Source organism: Stegostoma tigrinum, chromosome 25 (assembly GCF_030684315.1).
Source record: "Stegostoma tigrinum isolate sSteTig4 chromosome 25, sSteTig4.hap1, whole genome shotgun sequence".
NCBI classification, from domain to species: domain Eukaryota; kingdom Metazoa; phylum Chordata; class Chondrichthyes; order Orectolobiformes; family Stegostomatidae; genus Stegostoma; species Stegostoma tigrinum.
In genome coordinates, this window is record NC_081378.1 from 41,764,778 (window position 1) to 41,779,633 (window position 14,856).

Sequence of the window (14,856 nt, forward strand, 5' to 3'; positions counted from 1 at the left end):
CGGTCCTATATTTGTTTAATATCAGCATGTGGCACTGGTAGGTAAGAATGGTTCTGCTTGTTCAGTTAATCCAGAAGGATAGTCATTTTTGTTTGAAACTTGATGTAGTATAAGTTCTAGATTTCTGTGAGTATAGATGTGTATATATATTTGTATAGGTATAAGCATGTTGCAGAATTTTAACCAATACATTACTGTTTCCAGGTTTTTAACGAAGACACAGCAGAACACTTGCCCATAAACCATGGATATGGATGAGTTTGAACGTCGCAGGGAGGAACGCAGAAAAAAGCGTGAGGAAATGCGCCGTGAGGTGGAAAGGTAATGATTTGTGCTCTGTCTACAGGACTCATCTACCAATACAAAACTTGTGGCACACAGCAGAAATGTTATCAGGAGCTTGGGCATGGAGATAGGATGCTCATGGCTCGTGTGGTGCCCATTTCATTGTCCACACAATGGTGAAGGCCACGGATCAGGTATGCAGCATCCCCTCTGGTGCACAGTGAGAGTTCAGCCAACCCTGTCCTCAGACTGTAATGCCTGCTTCACATCACAAGGTTGTAAAATCTATTATTTGACTTGGTGCAGTTTTAAATTTGCATGATTTCAATATGTTACTTTACTATGTTAATATTTTAATATGGCTAATGGGCTTATTCTTACAGTATTTTTAAATGAATGACTGAGAAATGTGTTCATCTGCAGTTTTCCATTTGACTCATTGAGCATCAAGAATCTTCCATGATTCTGAATAGATCCCGGTTCTAACTTTATAACATTGCTTTTATGCAGTCTGTCGGAGAAGAGAAGAATTTGCTTTATCAAATATCTTGTCAGCATTGGCTATTCAACACATTAAACTTTGAAAGTACATCAGTTGTCAAGTGGGGAAACTGAGCAAAAGGATCGCACAACAAATGAAATGAATGACCAATAAATTTGGCTGCTTTTATTTGGGTTGTTGAGAAGAATGTTGGCCAGCACACATGAAGCACTCTCTGCTTTTCAAGTTTTGATTGGGAATCTTTAATTTCTTTTGAGCCAAAAAAGGTGGCAGGACCTCTGTAGCTCTGGCAATACAGCATTCCGACAGTATTACATGGACTGCTGAATCCAGCATAATAAAGAAAATTGCAATGAAGAAAGTTGGCTTCTTAAGCTCGTGAATTTATATAATTAAATATAATATGCCAGTAAATATACTATGCCAGAGTGAAGTGGAACTTACGAATGTGAAATAAAAATCAAAAGAACTGTGGACACATAAATCAGAAACAAAAACCGAAATTGCTAGAAAACCTCAGCTGCTCTGACAACATCTGTGGGCAGAAATCAGAATTAACGTTTAGGGTCAAGCAGCCCGTTCTGAGGAAAAGTCACCTGACCAGAAACGTTAGCTGCGATTTCTCTGCAGATATGTTGCCTGATCTGCTGAGCTTTTCCAGCAATTTTGGTTTTTGTTAAGAATATGAAAGTTGTATAACTGTTGGTGTCGTTGAATCAAGTTTACATGGGATTCCAAGGATTTATTGAAAGCATAGCCTGAAGATGTTCATGCTTAAAACCATAAGATGAAGTAGTACGCCATTCACTCCGTTGAGTCAGTTCCACCATTCAGTGACTGATCTGATAATTCTTAACTGGTTAAAGTTGTATGATTTTGGCTAGAGTCACTTTGGGCCCTTCAACACATTGGAAACCACTTGTAGATGAAAACAAATAAAGCTTACAACCAGTAGATCACATGTACAACAATGACGAAATAATTCTTTAATTTCCCATCTCGTCTCAGCTCTTTATCAGTGAAAAATGATTTAGAATAGATTCCCTACAGTGTGAAAACAGACCATTCGGCCCAACACGTCCACACTGCCCCTTGAAGCATCCCACCCAGACCCCTTCACCTATAATCCACACACACCTGAACACTATGGGCAATTTAGCATGGCCAATCCACCTAGTCTGCACATCTTTGAACTGTGGGAGGAAACCGGACCACAGAGGAAGCCCACGCAGACACTGGGAGAATCTGCAAACTCCACACAGACAGTTGCCCGAGGCTGGAATCGAACCCGGGCCCCTGGAGCTGTGAGGCTGCAGTGCTAACCACTGAGCCACTGTGCCGCTAAGCAGAGCTAATGTTTCAGGTTGTCGAGGGATTAAAAAACTAATAAAGGTCAATGGGACCCTAGTACAGGCACTTCAGCATGAATGCCAAGCAATTAACTCGGTTACATTTGAGTGGAGGTCTCCTGTGGTACAATGATAGTGTCCCTCCCTCGGAGCCTGGACACTCAAGGTTTGAGTCTTACCAGTTCCCGAAGTGTGTCATTACATCTGTAAATTGTTTGATATGGGAAAATATACAGTGATCAGACTAAGGTAGAAATGTCTCTACCTCTAAACAAGGAGGCTTAGGTTCAAATGTTCCTTGTCCAGAAATGTGTAATGACTTCTCTGCATAGGTTGATGAGAAATATACCTAGGACAGGAGTGGAAGGTCTGTAGTGGCTTGGTGTTCCCACCTGTAGGTCAGAAGATCTGGGCTCAAGTCCCACCAGCCCCAGATGTGTACCATGATATGTCTGAACAGGTTGATAAAGAATATTTTGGAGGAGGAGTAAGCCATTCAGTTCTTGAAGCTCCTCACAGCAATGATATTGGGAGTGACTTTTAGCTGAACTTTATTTATCTACCTTTGAACCCATTTCCATGTTCGCATTACCCAGTATAAATCAGTTCGTCTCAAATGTCTCCATGTTCACAGCTTTTATTTTTCCCCATGAGGAGAAAGTAGAGTTAACGTTTTGAGTCAGGTGACCCTTTATGTGAGGAGTACTAAGTACTTGCTAGTGTCGGTAAACCATATGAGTTTTATGACAGTTGACAATATTGTGGCACCATTTGGCTAGCTTTTGATTCCAAATTTTATTTTCTTCAAATTTCACCATTTGCAAAGTAGATTTCAAACTCCTGACTGCAAGTCATTAACTTGGAGGCCAAAGGATTCCTAAGCCAGTGACATTACTACAATGCCATTGCCTCCCCCAGGAGAAAGAAGCCCAGATTATCACTGGATGACAGGAGCATGGAGACTGCTGGCAATTCACTGTTTTCTCGTAAAGAGAATACAGTGGTTGTGACAAGTTTAGCCAGGTGGACTATAATTTCCCTGGTTGGGGAAGTTAATCTGATCCAATCCAGAAACCCTGGTTGATAGCTAAGAACAGGGGTGTCAGAGGTTCTGTTTGCTCTGAGAACAGGCTCTGAAGAAGCTGGATCGTTGTCAAGGAGTCAAGAGTGACTTGGTAGTGGATCATAGACCTCTGTAAAGTTATTTCAGAGGAGAATACTTGCTCTGGGGGCAGCAAGCAGACAACTGAACTGTTTCTGGATCCTAAAACCCAAGAGAAAGCAGTCACTGACCTGGAATATTGCCTGGGACACCACATCATAGAAACAGAGAGAGAATCACTGTCCCATGAGGAACAGGGATGGGCTGTGGAAGCTGGAGGACCAATCAGAGGCCTTTCAGCTTCAGTGCAGCATGTGGCTGGAAGAAAAGTGAAGTAACTGAAAAAATATTTAAATAAGAAGGGACCTTAAGGGGTATTCCCTCAACTGGGTGGTCTTTGGTTGCTCCTCTACTTAGACAAACAGAGAATGTCGCCCAGCCTGGCAGGGAAATTGGCACCTTGGCCTGTCACTGTGTGCCATTCTCCAGGAGGTTAAAATGCACACCACTCCCTGTCACTAGGGGGAAACTGAGGGCCGACTGGAAAATCCCACCCTGCTCTATTTCTTGTCCTAAATGAAGTTCTCTGCGAGTCTAATTGACTACCTTCCTCCTGGAGGCAGGCTACCCTACCTGCCCAGAACCCATATCTGTCAACGTGCCCGACATTGGACGTGGGGGAGGGAAACTGACGCTCCATCTAGCCTCATAAGCTTGATGCTCAGTTCACCTGTGCTGTACCTCTGTGGAATCTGGAAATCCAGCCTTTGACCTACGAAAAGGAGAGTAATAGGAATAAAAATCACGATATGTTTTGTTGCATGCACCATTTCTGTTTAAGTGGCAATAAAAGAAATAGAAAACCCACTTTCGAGCAATGAAAGATTGAATTGAGAAGATGATGGCTGTGAAGATTCTGTTCAAGAAAACGGAGATATTTTCAAGTCAATATATGCCAAATGGAGTGCTTTATGACTTTTGACATTGCGAAGTTGAATGGTTTATGATCTTTTTGGGAGGGCTGTACAATCAAAAGAAAACCATACCGAACCAGCAGGTGGGGAAGAAACTGTCAGTTTGAGAATGGACAGGAACCAGACGTTTATCATTTATTCAATAGCTGTTGAAGAAAATGTAACAATTCGGTTTGTCTTGAATTAATTCTCCCTGTCTCATTTATTTTTATATGGTGATATGCATGTATCTGTTTTTCAACACTCAATAATGAAGGCATACATCTGTTTCCTATGATTCATTGAACCCTATTTATAACTTAAGTTGGTGAAATTACCCCTTATTCAGCAGTAATTGGCACAAAGGAGAAGGTTAGTTCTGAGATCAACCTCTCCTAGCAGAGTACACCCAGAGCAAAGGCTGGAGATAAGGCTGCAAGATTGCTTGTCCTAGCCCTAACACATCCATTCCCTTGGGATTAGAGAATTGTCCTATTATACTATTATCCTTTAGGTTTTTCCCTTGGCACTAATTTTAGACATTAACTAAATACAGAAACATGTACAGAAGCAGAAAATAACATTGTACATTGTCAAACCATCGCCAAATGTGCAGAGTGGAACTTTCGATTTTTTTTAAATTGTAGAAAATGTACAATATATTTTACAGAAGAGAGCCCTTACTATTGATGACTTTATTGGCCTTTTCGCACCACTGTAGGGTTACAAAGTCTAAACAATGTACCAATGCTGAAAGCAAGAATTTAAACACCTCAAAACATGCTCATGACATGAAGAAATTCTATTAGCCAATATGAGAGTCAGTGGATGCATAGGAAGATTCCACTCACAGCAACTGCTGGAGTAGGCTATCTGCTTTCAGTGGTGTCAGTTCAGAGTGAGGAAACTGTCCTACTGTTCTTCTGACCAAGACTTGAGTCGAGATCTTTTATGCACTGTATACCTGAGAAAGCAGACTGGCCTACACTTTGGCATCTCATCCAAAATGAGAAATATACACCATTATGATAATTTGAAACAGTGTTGCAAAAAAAAGGAGATATTTAGAGAACCAGTTTTCTTGAAATTTGTGCCTGGATGTCTGATACCAGATGTCCGCATTTTGGTGATCCCACCATGGTTAGTCTATAGATTTTCCCAAATAGTGGACAATCGCATCGATATGACAGAGGAACTTTACCTTGCTTTCTACCTAATTTGTCTCATGGAAGACCACAACAATGTGCAGAGAGTGAAGGGAAGGGGTGTCTTCACCAAGTCCGGAGGAGTCAAAGTATATTCCGAGAGGAGCTCTTTTGGCATTGGGCTGAATGGCCTGTTTGTGTGTCGTGCGAGATGTAATTTTAATTTGATTGAATTGGAAACAACTTACTGTATGTCTGAACTTTAGGAGGCAATGCTGTAGGCATCTCTGTGCAGAAGAGATATTCCTGTTAAGCCTATGTTAAAGGGAGTCCTGAATTAAATCACCTTAAAAAAAACCTTTGGCTACTTCTGTCTGTGCTGTCTCCATAGTATCCCACTCTCCTCTGCTACTCCCACTTCCTCGCGCACTCATTGATTCTCACAGATCTTCCACAAGTAATGTGAAGACTGACTTTTAAAATACAGTGGACAGTTACGCCTCTGAGTCAAATCTCTGATTTCTCAATGGTAGCTGCTTCATTAAATAAGTAATGTCTAGTAGTCAGTAATAGGATCCAATCTCATTTTCCGTTTTTATCCTGGAATCTTTTTTTCCAAAAAAAAATGCCACGCGGGTCTTTTGTTAGAAAACTTGTTGGGATCTTTGCAAGCCTTGACATAAGTAGCATTCGTGTTTGTCCCAATCTCCAGAGAGAGTATTTTTAACTGCACATAATGTTTATAATAGGAAATTCTTTAGATACTAATTCACCCACTCCTAACATGGCCTTTTTTTAACTCCTGCAATGTTCAAGGTTAAAGTGAGTCTGCTTGAATGCGGTGCATGGTTAGAAAATGCTAACCTTGGCACTTTCCAATCTAACGGGAATGCTGCAGGTTTCTTGGGGATATCAGACTGTAAACTAGATATCCTACCAAGCTGTCAGCGCAGATTTTTGTGTTGAATGAATGCTTTATTTCTGCAACACATGGAACTAATGCTCTTGGAGCAGCAACAGTAAGCCCACAAATTTTATACTCCCAAGGAAATGCCCCTGATCAGCACTGGCCCATTACAGCACTGCCAGGACCTTCAATTGGCAGAATGACTGTTTTAAGAGCAAAATGGTACTCGATAGTTATGAAGGGTTTCAAGCAAACAGAATGTGGAACAAAGATTTATTTAAGTCATGCCGGACTGTGTGGTTATGAATTGCATTTAAAGTTTCTAAGTATATGTGCAGATAATCAGCATGATTTTTTATTTATTCTCTCGACTTTAATCCCTACAAGTACTTTCTTCATTGGTTCTTTGCCCAAAGGTAGATCTGACCCATGGTACAGCGATCTCCACCACAGTCAGGCAAGGAACCAGGTCCCAAATCCACTACAGTTAGACAGGGACCAAACCCTCTGCTGATCCAAACCAACCATATAACCAACTGAGCCATCCTTGCCTCAGAAAATCCACGTTGCTGTAGCAATGTGCACTTTGACAACAGTATTTTAGCCCACGGCTATGGATAATAATTGCAGATTTTGTTCCATTACATGGCAGGCAAGGAATCTCTCCTGCTCTTACCAGCTTCCAAGAAACTACATTGAAATCCGTTTCAGGTTGATATTCAACCTGTTTGACTACATTGTGAACCACTTTCCTCGGTCAGGCAGTGCTGGAGTGGAGTTTGGAGGTACTCCGTTAAAGGCAGGAATAGTACCCACTGTGCCGGAAGACTTCCTGCAATTCCAATAATAGATTATTTCAAAAGAAATTTTAGAGTAGTGGTAGAGGTTATTTGTTGGGGTGAAAATAGGAATTTACCTCTTTGGCTGAAGTTAACAGGTTAATGATTATAGCTGAAAGTATCCCAAGGTTAAATGAGGGTGCTATAAGCATCTAAATCAGTTTTTAATGATTCACTCTTGGGTTGAGGGCATCACTGGCTAGACCAGCATTCATTGTCCATCCCTAATTAAGAGTCAACTACATTGCTGTAGGCCAGATCAGGTAAGGATGGAGGTTTCCTTCCCTAAAGGATATTAGTGAAACAGATGGGTTTTTTCCTGACAATTAACAATGAATTCATGGTCATCATTAGACTGCTAATTCCAGATATTTTTTGTATTGAATTGAAATTCCACCATTTGCCATGGCAGGATTGGAACCCAGGTCCTCAGAACATGAGCGATAACAAGGTGTAGAACTGGATGAACACAGCAGGCCAAGCAGCATCAGAGGTGCATGAAGGCTGAAGTTTCAGGCCTCGACCAACCCGAAATGTCAGCCTTCCTGCTCCTCTGATGCTGCTTGGCCTGCTGTGTTCAGCCAGCTCTGCATCTTGTCATCTCAGATTCTCCAGCACCTGCAGTTCCTGCTATCCTCAGAATATTACCTAGGTCTCTGGACTAACAGTCCAGCAGTAATACCACCAGGCCATTGCTTCCATTAAGTGGTTTGGAAATTATTGCCAGTTAAGATTAATAAAGCTCAATAACTCAAAATATTTTAACTAAATCTGGCAACAAGATGATGATTTCAAAAATGCTCTTGCAAAATAACCTGGGTGGTCACCATGTTGACTATCTTATGGAGTTCACATAGGAATTGGCAGTCATTTTGGGATCTGTGATTTTGGAAAATTCAAGGAGCCATTTTAAGTGGAAAATCCTTGCTCATGAACACCACCATTGCCCTTATCAGTGGAATACTTTGATAGCAGTAAAGTCTAGGCAACTCTTAAAATTTGTAACTTTTTAAGATAGCCAGGATAATCTATCTAACACTGTTTGTGCATTTTCTTCTATTATATCACTGTTGATTAACAATGTTCAATCATTTGTACTTTGGTCATGTGTAGCAGTCAGTCATTACCAACTCAATGATACACATGAATTTTCTAAGTAAGGGCAGTACTAGTGAACTGCATGTCTCAAATAATCATATTGCTCAGCTCATTACAGAATGCATTAATAGGCTAGAGAGATACAGAATCAAATTATTAATCTATAAGACTGCGAAAAGCAAACAGCTTGGGAGGTGTCAGCTCATAGCTGGCAAGAACACAGTGGATGAGGCCATTATATAGTTGCTCCTGCTGATGAAAAGCTTTTACATAAAAAGGAAAATCAAACTGAAGCCTGTGTGATGGCACAAAGTTACCATATTTTCAGAGAGCAGATTAAGTACCTGAAAGAGTAATTATCCAGGCGCTGGGGCTGAGGTAGTGTCTGTTGGTTTGATTGACTAGAAGCCTAATGCAGAGTGATTCCAACAGCATGAATTCAATTTCTGCATCAGCTGAGGTCAACATGAAGAACTGTCTTTCTCAACCTCTCCCCTTGCCTGAGGCGCGGTTACCCCAAGTTAAACCACCACCAATTTGTCTCTCTCTAATGAGAGAGCAGCCTGATGGGCCTGTAGGACTATGGTTTAGACTGTGATGCTGTTGGTCCTCTGCTTTCCTACCTGCACCAATCTGCAAGGCAATGGCAAGCCCAGTCATACTCAACCTTTCATCCATTCCTTATAGTTGTCTTCCAGGGATAGTTCCTGCCTCTTGACAGCATGTTGCACTGCTCTCATCTCTATTCCACTTGGGGCCAAGCCCATCCTGTCAATGGGACACCCCAACTGTTCCCTTAATCCTAATACCATCAAACTGGTGACCACCTGGCTTTCATTCATTTAAAGTCATGTTGCGCCACTGAGGCATTTGGTTGGAACCAAGAAATGATCTGGGTGTCAGATTTTCATAACTTGGCCTTTGTTTTCCCTACATTACAACAATAGCTTTCAATCAGCAGTTAAGAGGTACTTTGGGACAGTGGCCATGAATAATGCTATTTTGCAAGTTCTTTCACAATATCTTGATGAATGCAAAATATATCTGAATTACTTCCATTTATTTATAGTCATTTGTACCAGATTTCTGCAGAATTTTCCAACTCCTCAGCATGTGTTGTGCTCAACAGTAGCCCCGAAAACAAATTCAACTACAATATGCAATTGAATTGTTTTTAAGTTACATAAAGAAATGTAGTTGTCATGATTAAATTGTTCTGTGTGGCCTGTGAATTTATTTTCAGGCCTATGTGGGTTCTGAGCGAAAAAGATCAGTTGAAGTCTGATGATAAGATGTAAATATATTTTCTTGGATGAACATTGGCACATAATCAATTTCCTGAGAGTTGAACCATGGTCTGGCTGTGCATTGAGTTCACTGACAGGAAATGTGTAATGGGAAGCAGGCACGTTCTGCACTTGACAGAAAGTCAGCTTTTCAAAGTGGACACACCGTGTTTTGAGAAAGTTCAAACATGGAATTTCTCTTTAGTTTGTGTGCTATATATTAGTGCTGATTTTTGGCTTTAGCACTGTGGCTGTCTAAATTCTTTTTTGGTCGTTGCTACTGTCAGAGTTTTGATAGCTGGGATTCCAGTCTGGATTTCTCCCTCCTTCCCTAGCGACCGCTCCCCCCCCCCCCGCCCTCCCCAACCCTTCCTGTTATTTGGAGAATGAAAACATGGGTGAAAGTATGCATCCCAGGAAAATTTGATGCCATTGGAGTTGCATTGTTCTTACCAACCTATTCACAAGAAGTGTTGTCCACAAGCAGAGCCACGTTAATTTGAATATATGAGGGAAAACTTCTTTTGAGGGATTCCATTAATTAAGGAGGTAGTGACAGGTTTGTGCTCTCCTTGAATCTGGCCTCCAGTCAACCTTTACCATTGAATGAGGACTTAAGTAGCTGGGACCTTGTATGACTAGCTGGTCTCAGGGCTTTGTAGGAATGTCAGACAAGTGCAAGGAGCTCATGAGCTCTGTTGCAAAGTTTGAGATCATCTGTACAGCTGCCTCTGCTTCTTCCCCCTCTTTTCGTAGATCGAGCCAAACATGCATAGAGCTCCCCCTACCTGATTTCATTTCCTTTTTCTCCTTATCGATCTCATCTCCCCTATTCCTTCGCCAAGCCCATCCTGTCAATGGGGCACCCCAACTGTTCCCTTAATCCTAATCCCATTAAGCTGCTGACCACCCGGCTTTCATTCATTACCCCGCGTTCATTGACTTTATTAAGGGTTTTCGCTTCTCGGGTACTGTTTCAAAATCCTTCAGATTTGCAATCATTATCTCCTTCATCCCCACGCAGCCCTCACCCCTCTCTCTTTGCAAAACCACCACCCGATCTCTAAACTCCCTTCAAACATCAAATCCCAAATCTATTTTCTTGTTCGCTGTCTCTCCATATTGGAAAGACTAGATTCACAGCCTTGTTACATAAATGTAAAAACACTTGTCAAATTGTAACTGGCATGCTGTGTGATGGTGGCAGCATTTGAAATAGCCTCTACATCTCTACGGCCATCCAGCTGGGTTGAACTATCCGTGCCTCGTTCCATTATCATTAGCAGTTCGATTATAACTAGAGTATCATGTCCTGTTGCATCTGCACCATTTCCCTCCAGTGTCACCCAAGCATTGAAACTTGGCTTTTTCTTCTTTCACACTTACATACTGTATCATGGATGATATCAACTAAAAATGCAGCATAGGTTTTTACATTATGATCTCGGTGAAGATCAACAATAATTTCAAAAAAGTAAACTTGAACTCTCAGTTATTAACTGACAAAATGATGTTGTAATATTTCATCATTTAAACAATTTTTTTAACTGCCCAAGGATTAAACAAAGTATTATCATCTTGACATTATATTCCATAACACTTGTATTTTTAAATCAAAAATCTCCAATGAAAGATCACTGAACCCTAAATATTAACTCTGATTTCTCACCCACAGATGCTGTCCGACTTGCCGACTTCCTGTAGCAGTTGCTGTTTTTGTTTCAGATTTCCAGCACCCACAGTTATTTATTTTAGTCTCAACAACACTCTTCTAATTCTTCTTTCATTTCCACTCGAGAGTTTTTCGCCACTTAACATCATCTTACAGGATTCTTAGCTTCTCCAGGGTTCTACCCAAGGTGTGTCACAGGTCTTAGTAATTCACTTTAATTATTCTTAGTGTTCCCATCATTACCTGGATTATGAGAGTTCATGAGATTTCTAACATTCAGCCATGTGAAATTTTCACATTCCCTTCAAAAACTTATGATTATGGACTCCCCTCATCCAGCATAGGCTCACTGCTTACTTCCTTTCTTAATAAGCCCAAATCAGAAACCATTCTTAACTCCTGATTGTATTGTCCCCTGCTATATGTTCCAGTGATGCACAAGGGGTTTTCCCCTCTTTATAGTCTAGTTTCATAGCAGCATAGAACACCTCCAGTGTTCCAGTGAAGATAATAAAATTGATTATCTCCAACTTTCAAATCTTCCCTTTTCATGTCAACAATGTAAGACTCCATTAAGACAGCTAGGAGCACTCTGAATCAGGAAACCCAAAGCAGAAGGGGTGCTTAGTAATTAACAAGGGACAGATTTTGAATCCCATTATTTTAGGTCTTTTTGAACAACTGGGTTCTCACCAATCCCTGAAGTAAACTTTACATTCTTAAAACATGTGAATCCATGAGTCCATTACATAAATCAGCATGTATACTGCTGACACCTAGCTCTACTTCACTCCTTCATGCTCCGTTTCTCCTCTTGTTCTAAGTCATCACTCTGCATGTCTGACAAAGCGCTGGATGAGTGGAAACCTCTTCTAGTTAAACTTTAAAAATGCCAAACTTATTTGGCCCTGCTCCGAACTCCATTTCCTAATCACTGACTCCAACCTTCTCCTATGATTATTTGCAAGCTGACTATCATTTCTTCCAATAGCATCAATAAGATGGACCTATTTCCACCTCTGTAATACAACGCTACCCTGCCTCTGTCTATCCGCTGCTGAAACACTCATCATATCTTTGTTGCTGCTCAACTTGATTCCAGTGGTGCCACAGCTGGTCAACTTATTGCACCCTCTGCAAAGTTGAGGCGATTCAAAACTCTGCCCTGTCTTTGCTTACACCCAGCCTGTGATGCCTGTGCGTGCTGATGTAAATTGACATCAAGCAGTGTCTTGATTTCAAAATTCTCATCCGTGGTTTTACATTACCACTGACATTACCACAAACGGCTGCAGGGTACAAATATAATGAAGTGCAAGTAATCTCTGGAAGCGTCTTGAGTGACACACCACGTAGATGGGCATATCAGTGGTATCTTGCAATCTAGCCCTGCCTGATGCCAACAGCCTAATTTCCTCATATATGGATCTTTCCAACCCCATTATGTCGGATATCTGCCTTTCGCCCACCATTCTGGACGTTCGTTTATTCTTAGGCCAATATTGATTGCTGACAAAAAGAAACAATCCTTGCAACATTTTTGTTTACAACCACTTCCAACGTAGCTGTACAAGGGGTTGATGATTTCTCCTACAGTGTGCAGCAACAGCCCCTTCAAATTATATTGGTGATTTTAAGAATTCCAGTTATGTATTACTCCTTAAACCCAGCAGCAGCACACAACACACAATAAACCCCAACCAGCGCTGGAAATTTGTTAGGAATAGTTAATGAAACAGAAATCAGGAAATCCTGTGAAATCAGCCGCGTACAATGTTGCTAAGAACCACACTCAATGCACCAAGGTCCCACTGCTCTGGCACTGATACCAGAAAATGTACTGTATTAATATTTTATGAAAACCAGATCAAGATTTATTTTCTTCATGTGAAACACATAATCCTTCTTGGCACGTTGCCATTTTGCACATCTGTGGAATATTTGGAAGCTCTACAAATTATTCTACGTTTCCAAGTAAAATCATTCTGTTGTATGCTCGTGGGATTAAATTCAAGTTTCTAATTTTTCACCCATTTTATTTGGTAAAACCTTTTCTGCAAAATCGGTTTATCGTGTCCAGAGCACTATGTGCAGTTTTTCACTTCCTCTTGACTTTAGGTTGCTTGATGGTACTTTTGTCTTTTTGTGACTTTCTACAGTTTATGCCGAAGTGAGCGCAGCACAGAGCTTCGGGTGACAGAAGGACAAAATAAGAATTTTGGTTCAGAGGCCATCACAGTGCTTGCAAGCTATCTTTCAGTTCCTGTAGATATTGGTGAGCCTTACAAGACTCAAAAAGTTATGCCAAGTGGAAAAATGAAATGCCAGTACGGGGGTAGTCACCATTTTTAAATGTCATAAACTTCTGACACAGATGCAGGGCATGCCATAAGCCCAGTGCACTTTGACAACGCACCTATTTGATCCCTGGTTATAAGAGAAGATATAAGTGAATTAAAAGCAGTTCAAAGAAGGTTCTTCAGACAAGCATTGAGATGAAGTTGTTATCTCAGGAGGAAATGTTCGACAGACCAAGCCTGCATTATGCAGTTTATCAGAATGAGAGAGTGACAATCTTATTGAGATGGGCAATATCCTGGGAAGACTTGTGAATGCTTGAAGGGTGTTTCCCCTTATGGGAGAGATGGAGACCAGGGAACACAGTTTACAGGTAAGGAGTATTCCATTTAAGGTGGAGATGAGAAGAACGTTTTTTCCTCTGCAGGTTAAATGTTTTTGTGAGCCTCTTTTCCAGTGAGTGGCAGAGGCAGGGTCATTTGAGTATTTTTAAAGGCAGAGCTGGATAGTATCCTCAACTAACAAAGGAGTCAGAGATTATCGGAGGTAAGGAGAGGTTGAGCTGAAGGCATAACCAGATCAGCTAGGATCATATTGAAAGGCAGAACAGGCTCAAGGGGCTAAATGGCCTATTCCTGCTCCTAAATTGTATGTTCAGACTCGCAAATAAAACATCGATTTGTAGGGAGAAATATTGAGACTGACATGAATGCAACTGTGGCACATTGTAGCTGGAAAGGACTGTATTCAATAAGATGGTTTTTGGTCCAGGATACAGAGGTTGGATCCCATGCCTAAATCCCTGGTGTGCTGTATTGTCTGAACTGATAGGGAAGCGAAATAATCAACTTCTGGTTTCTGAGAGCCTTAACTTTGTCTACTGAATAGAGTTTGTGATAAAGTGAACTTGAGCAAAATGAAAAGAGGTGTCAGGGCATTTGAAAATGCTGAAGTACTGTCAGGCTACCCTACTTGATTGTGCTGGGATGAAGTTAGTCGTCATGTCTCAAAGCTTGACCTTCCAGTGAGCATCACCATTACTGCCTAACAAATGTCTTTCCAAGTATCCCCAGGCATCTATAGTTTTAGCATAAACTACACAATAACATCATTACATGGAAGCCATAGCACAAAACCCAAGAGCCCAACAGATCAATGCCAATTGTTACACCCCACTACAGCTTTCTGCATCCACTCTTCCTCTGACCCTATCAAATTTTTCTTATGTCAATTTTTATCCAAATTTTATATAATTACCATTAATGCATCAATGCAATTAGTCTCAGTTATTTCATGTAGGATTTATTAGCGCATCTTCTATTTTTGAACTCTAGTTTTGGTGTCCCCTACAATTGGAAGCACCATCTCTGTGCCACCCTATGAAGACAGCTTGGATCACTTAAGTCTTCTCTGAACAGAA

The 14,856-nt window shown here is 41.0% G+C and overlaps 1 protein-coding gene across 3 annotated transcripts in view; it reads left to right on the forward strand.

Moving 5' to 3' along the window:
- The window catches only part of LOC125463330 (non-muscle caldesmon-like), a 194,853-nt gene that overhangs the window by 79,702 nt on the left and 100,295 nt on the right, over nt 1–14,856 (forward strand). For all 3 annotated transcript variants that reach the window (XM_048554514.2, XM_048554513.2, XM_048554516.2), the window contains one exon: nt 205–321. In XM_048554514.2, coding sequence (XP_048410471.1) covers nt 245–321 — 77 coding nt within the window. In that variant the 5' untranslated portion in view covers nt 205–244. The remainder of the gene's footprint in view (nt 1–204; nt 322–14,856) is intronic.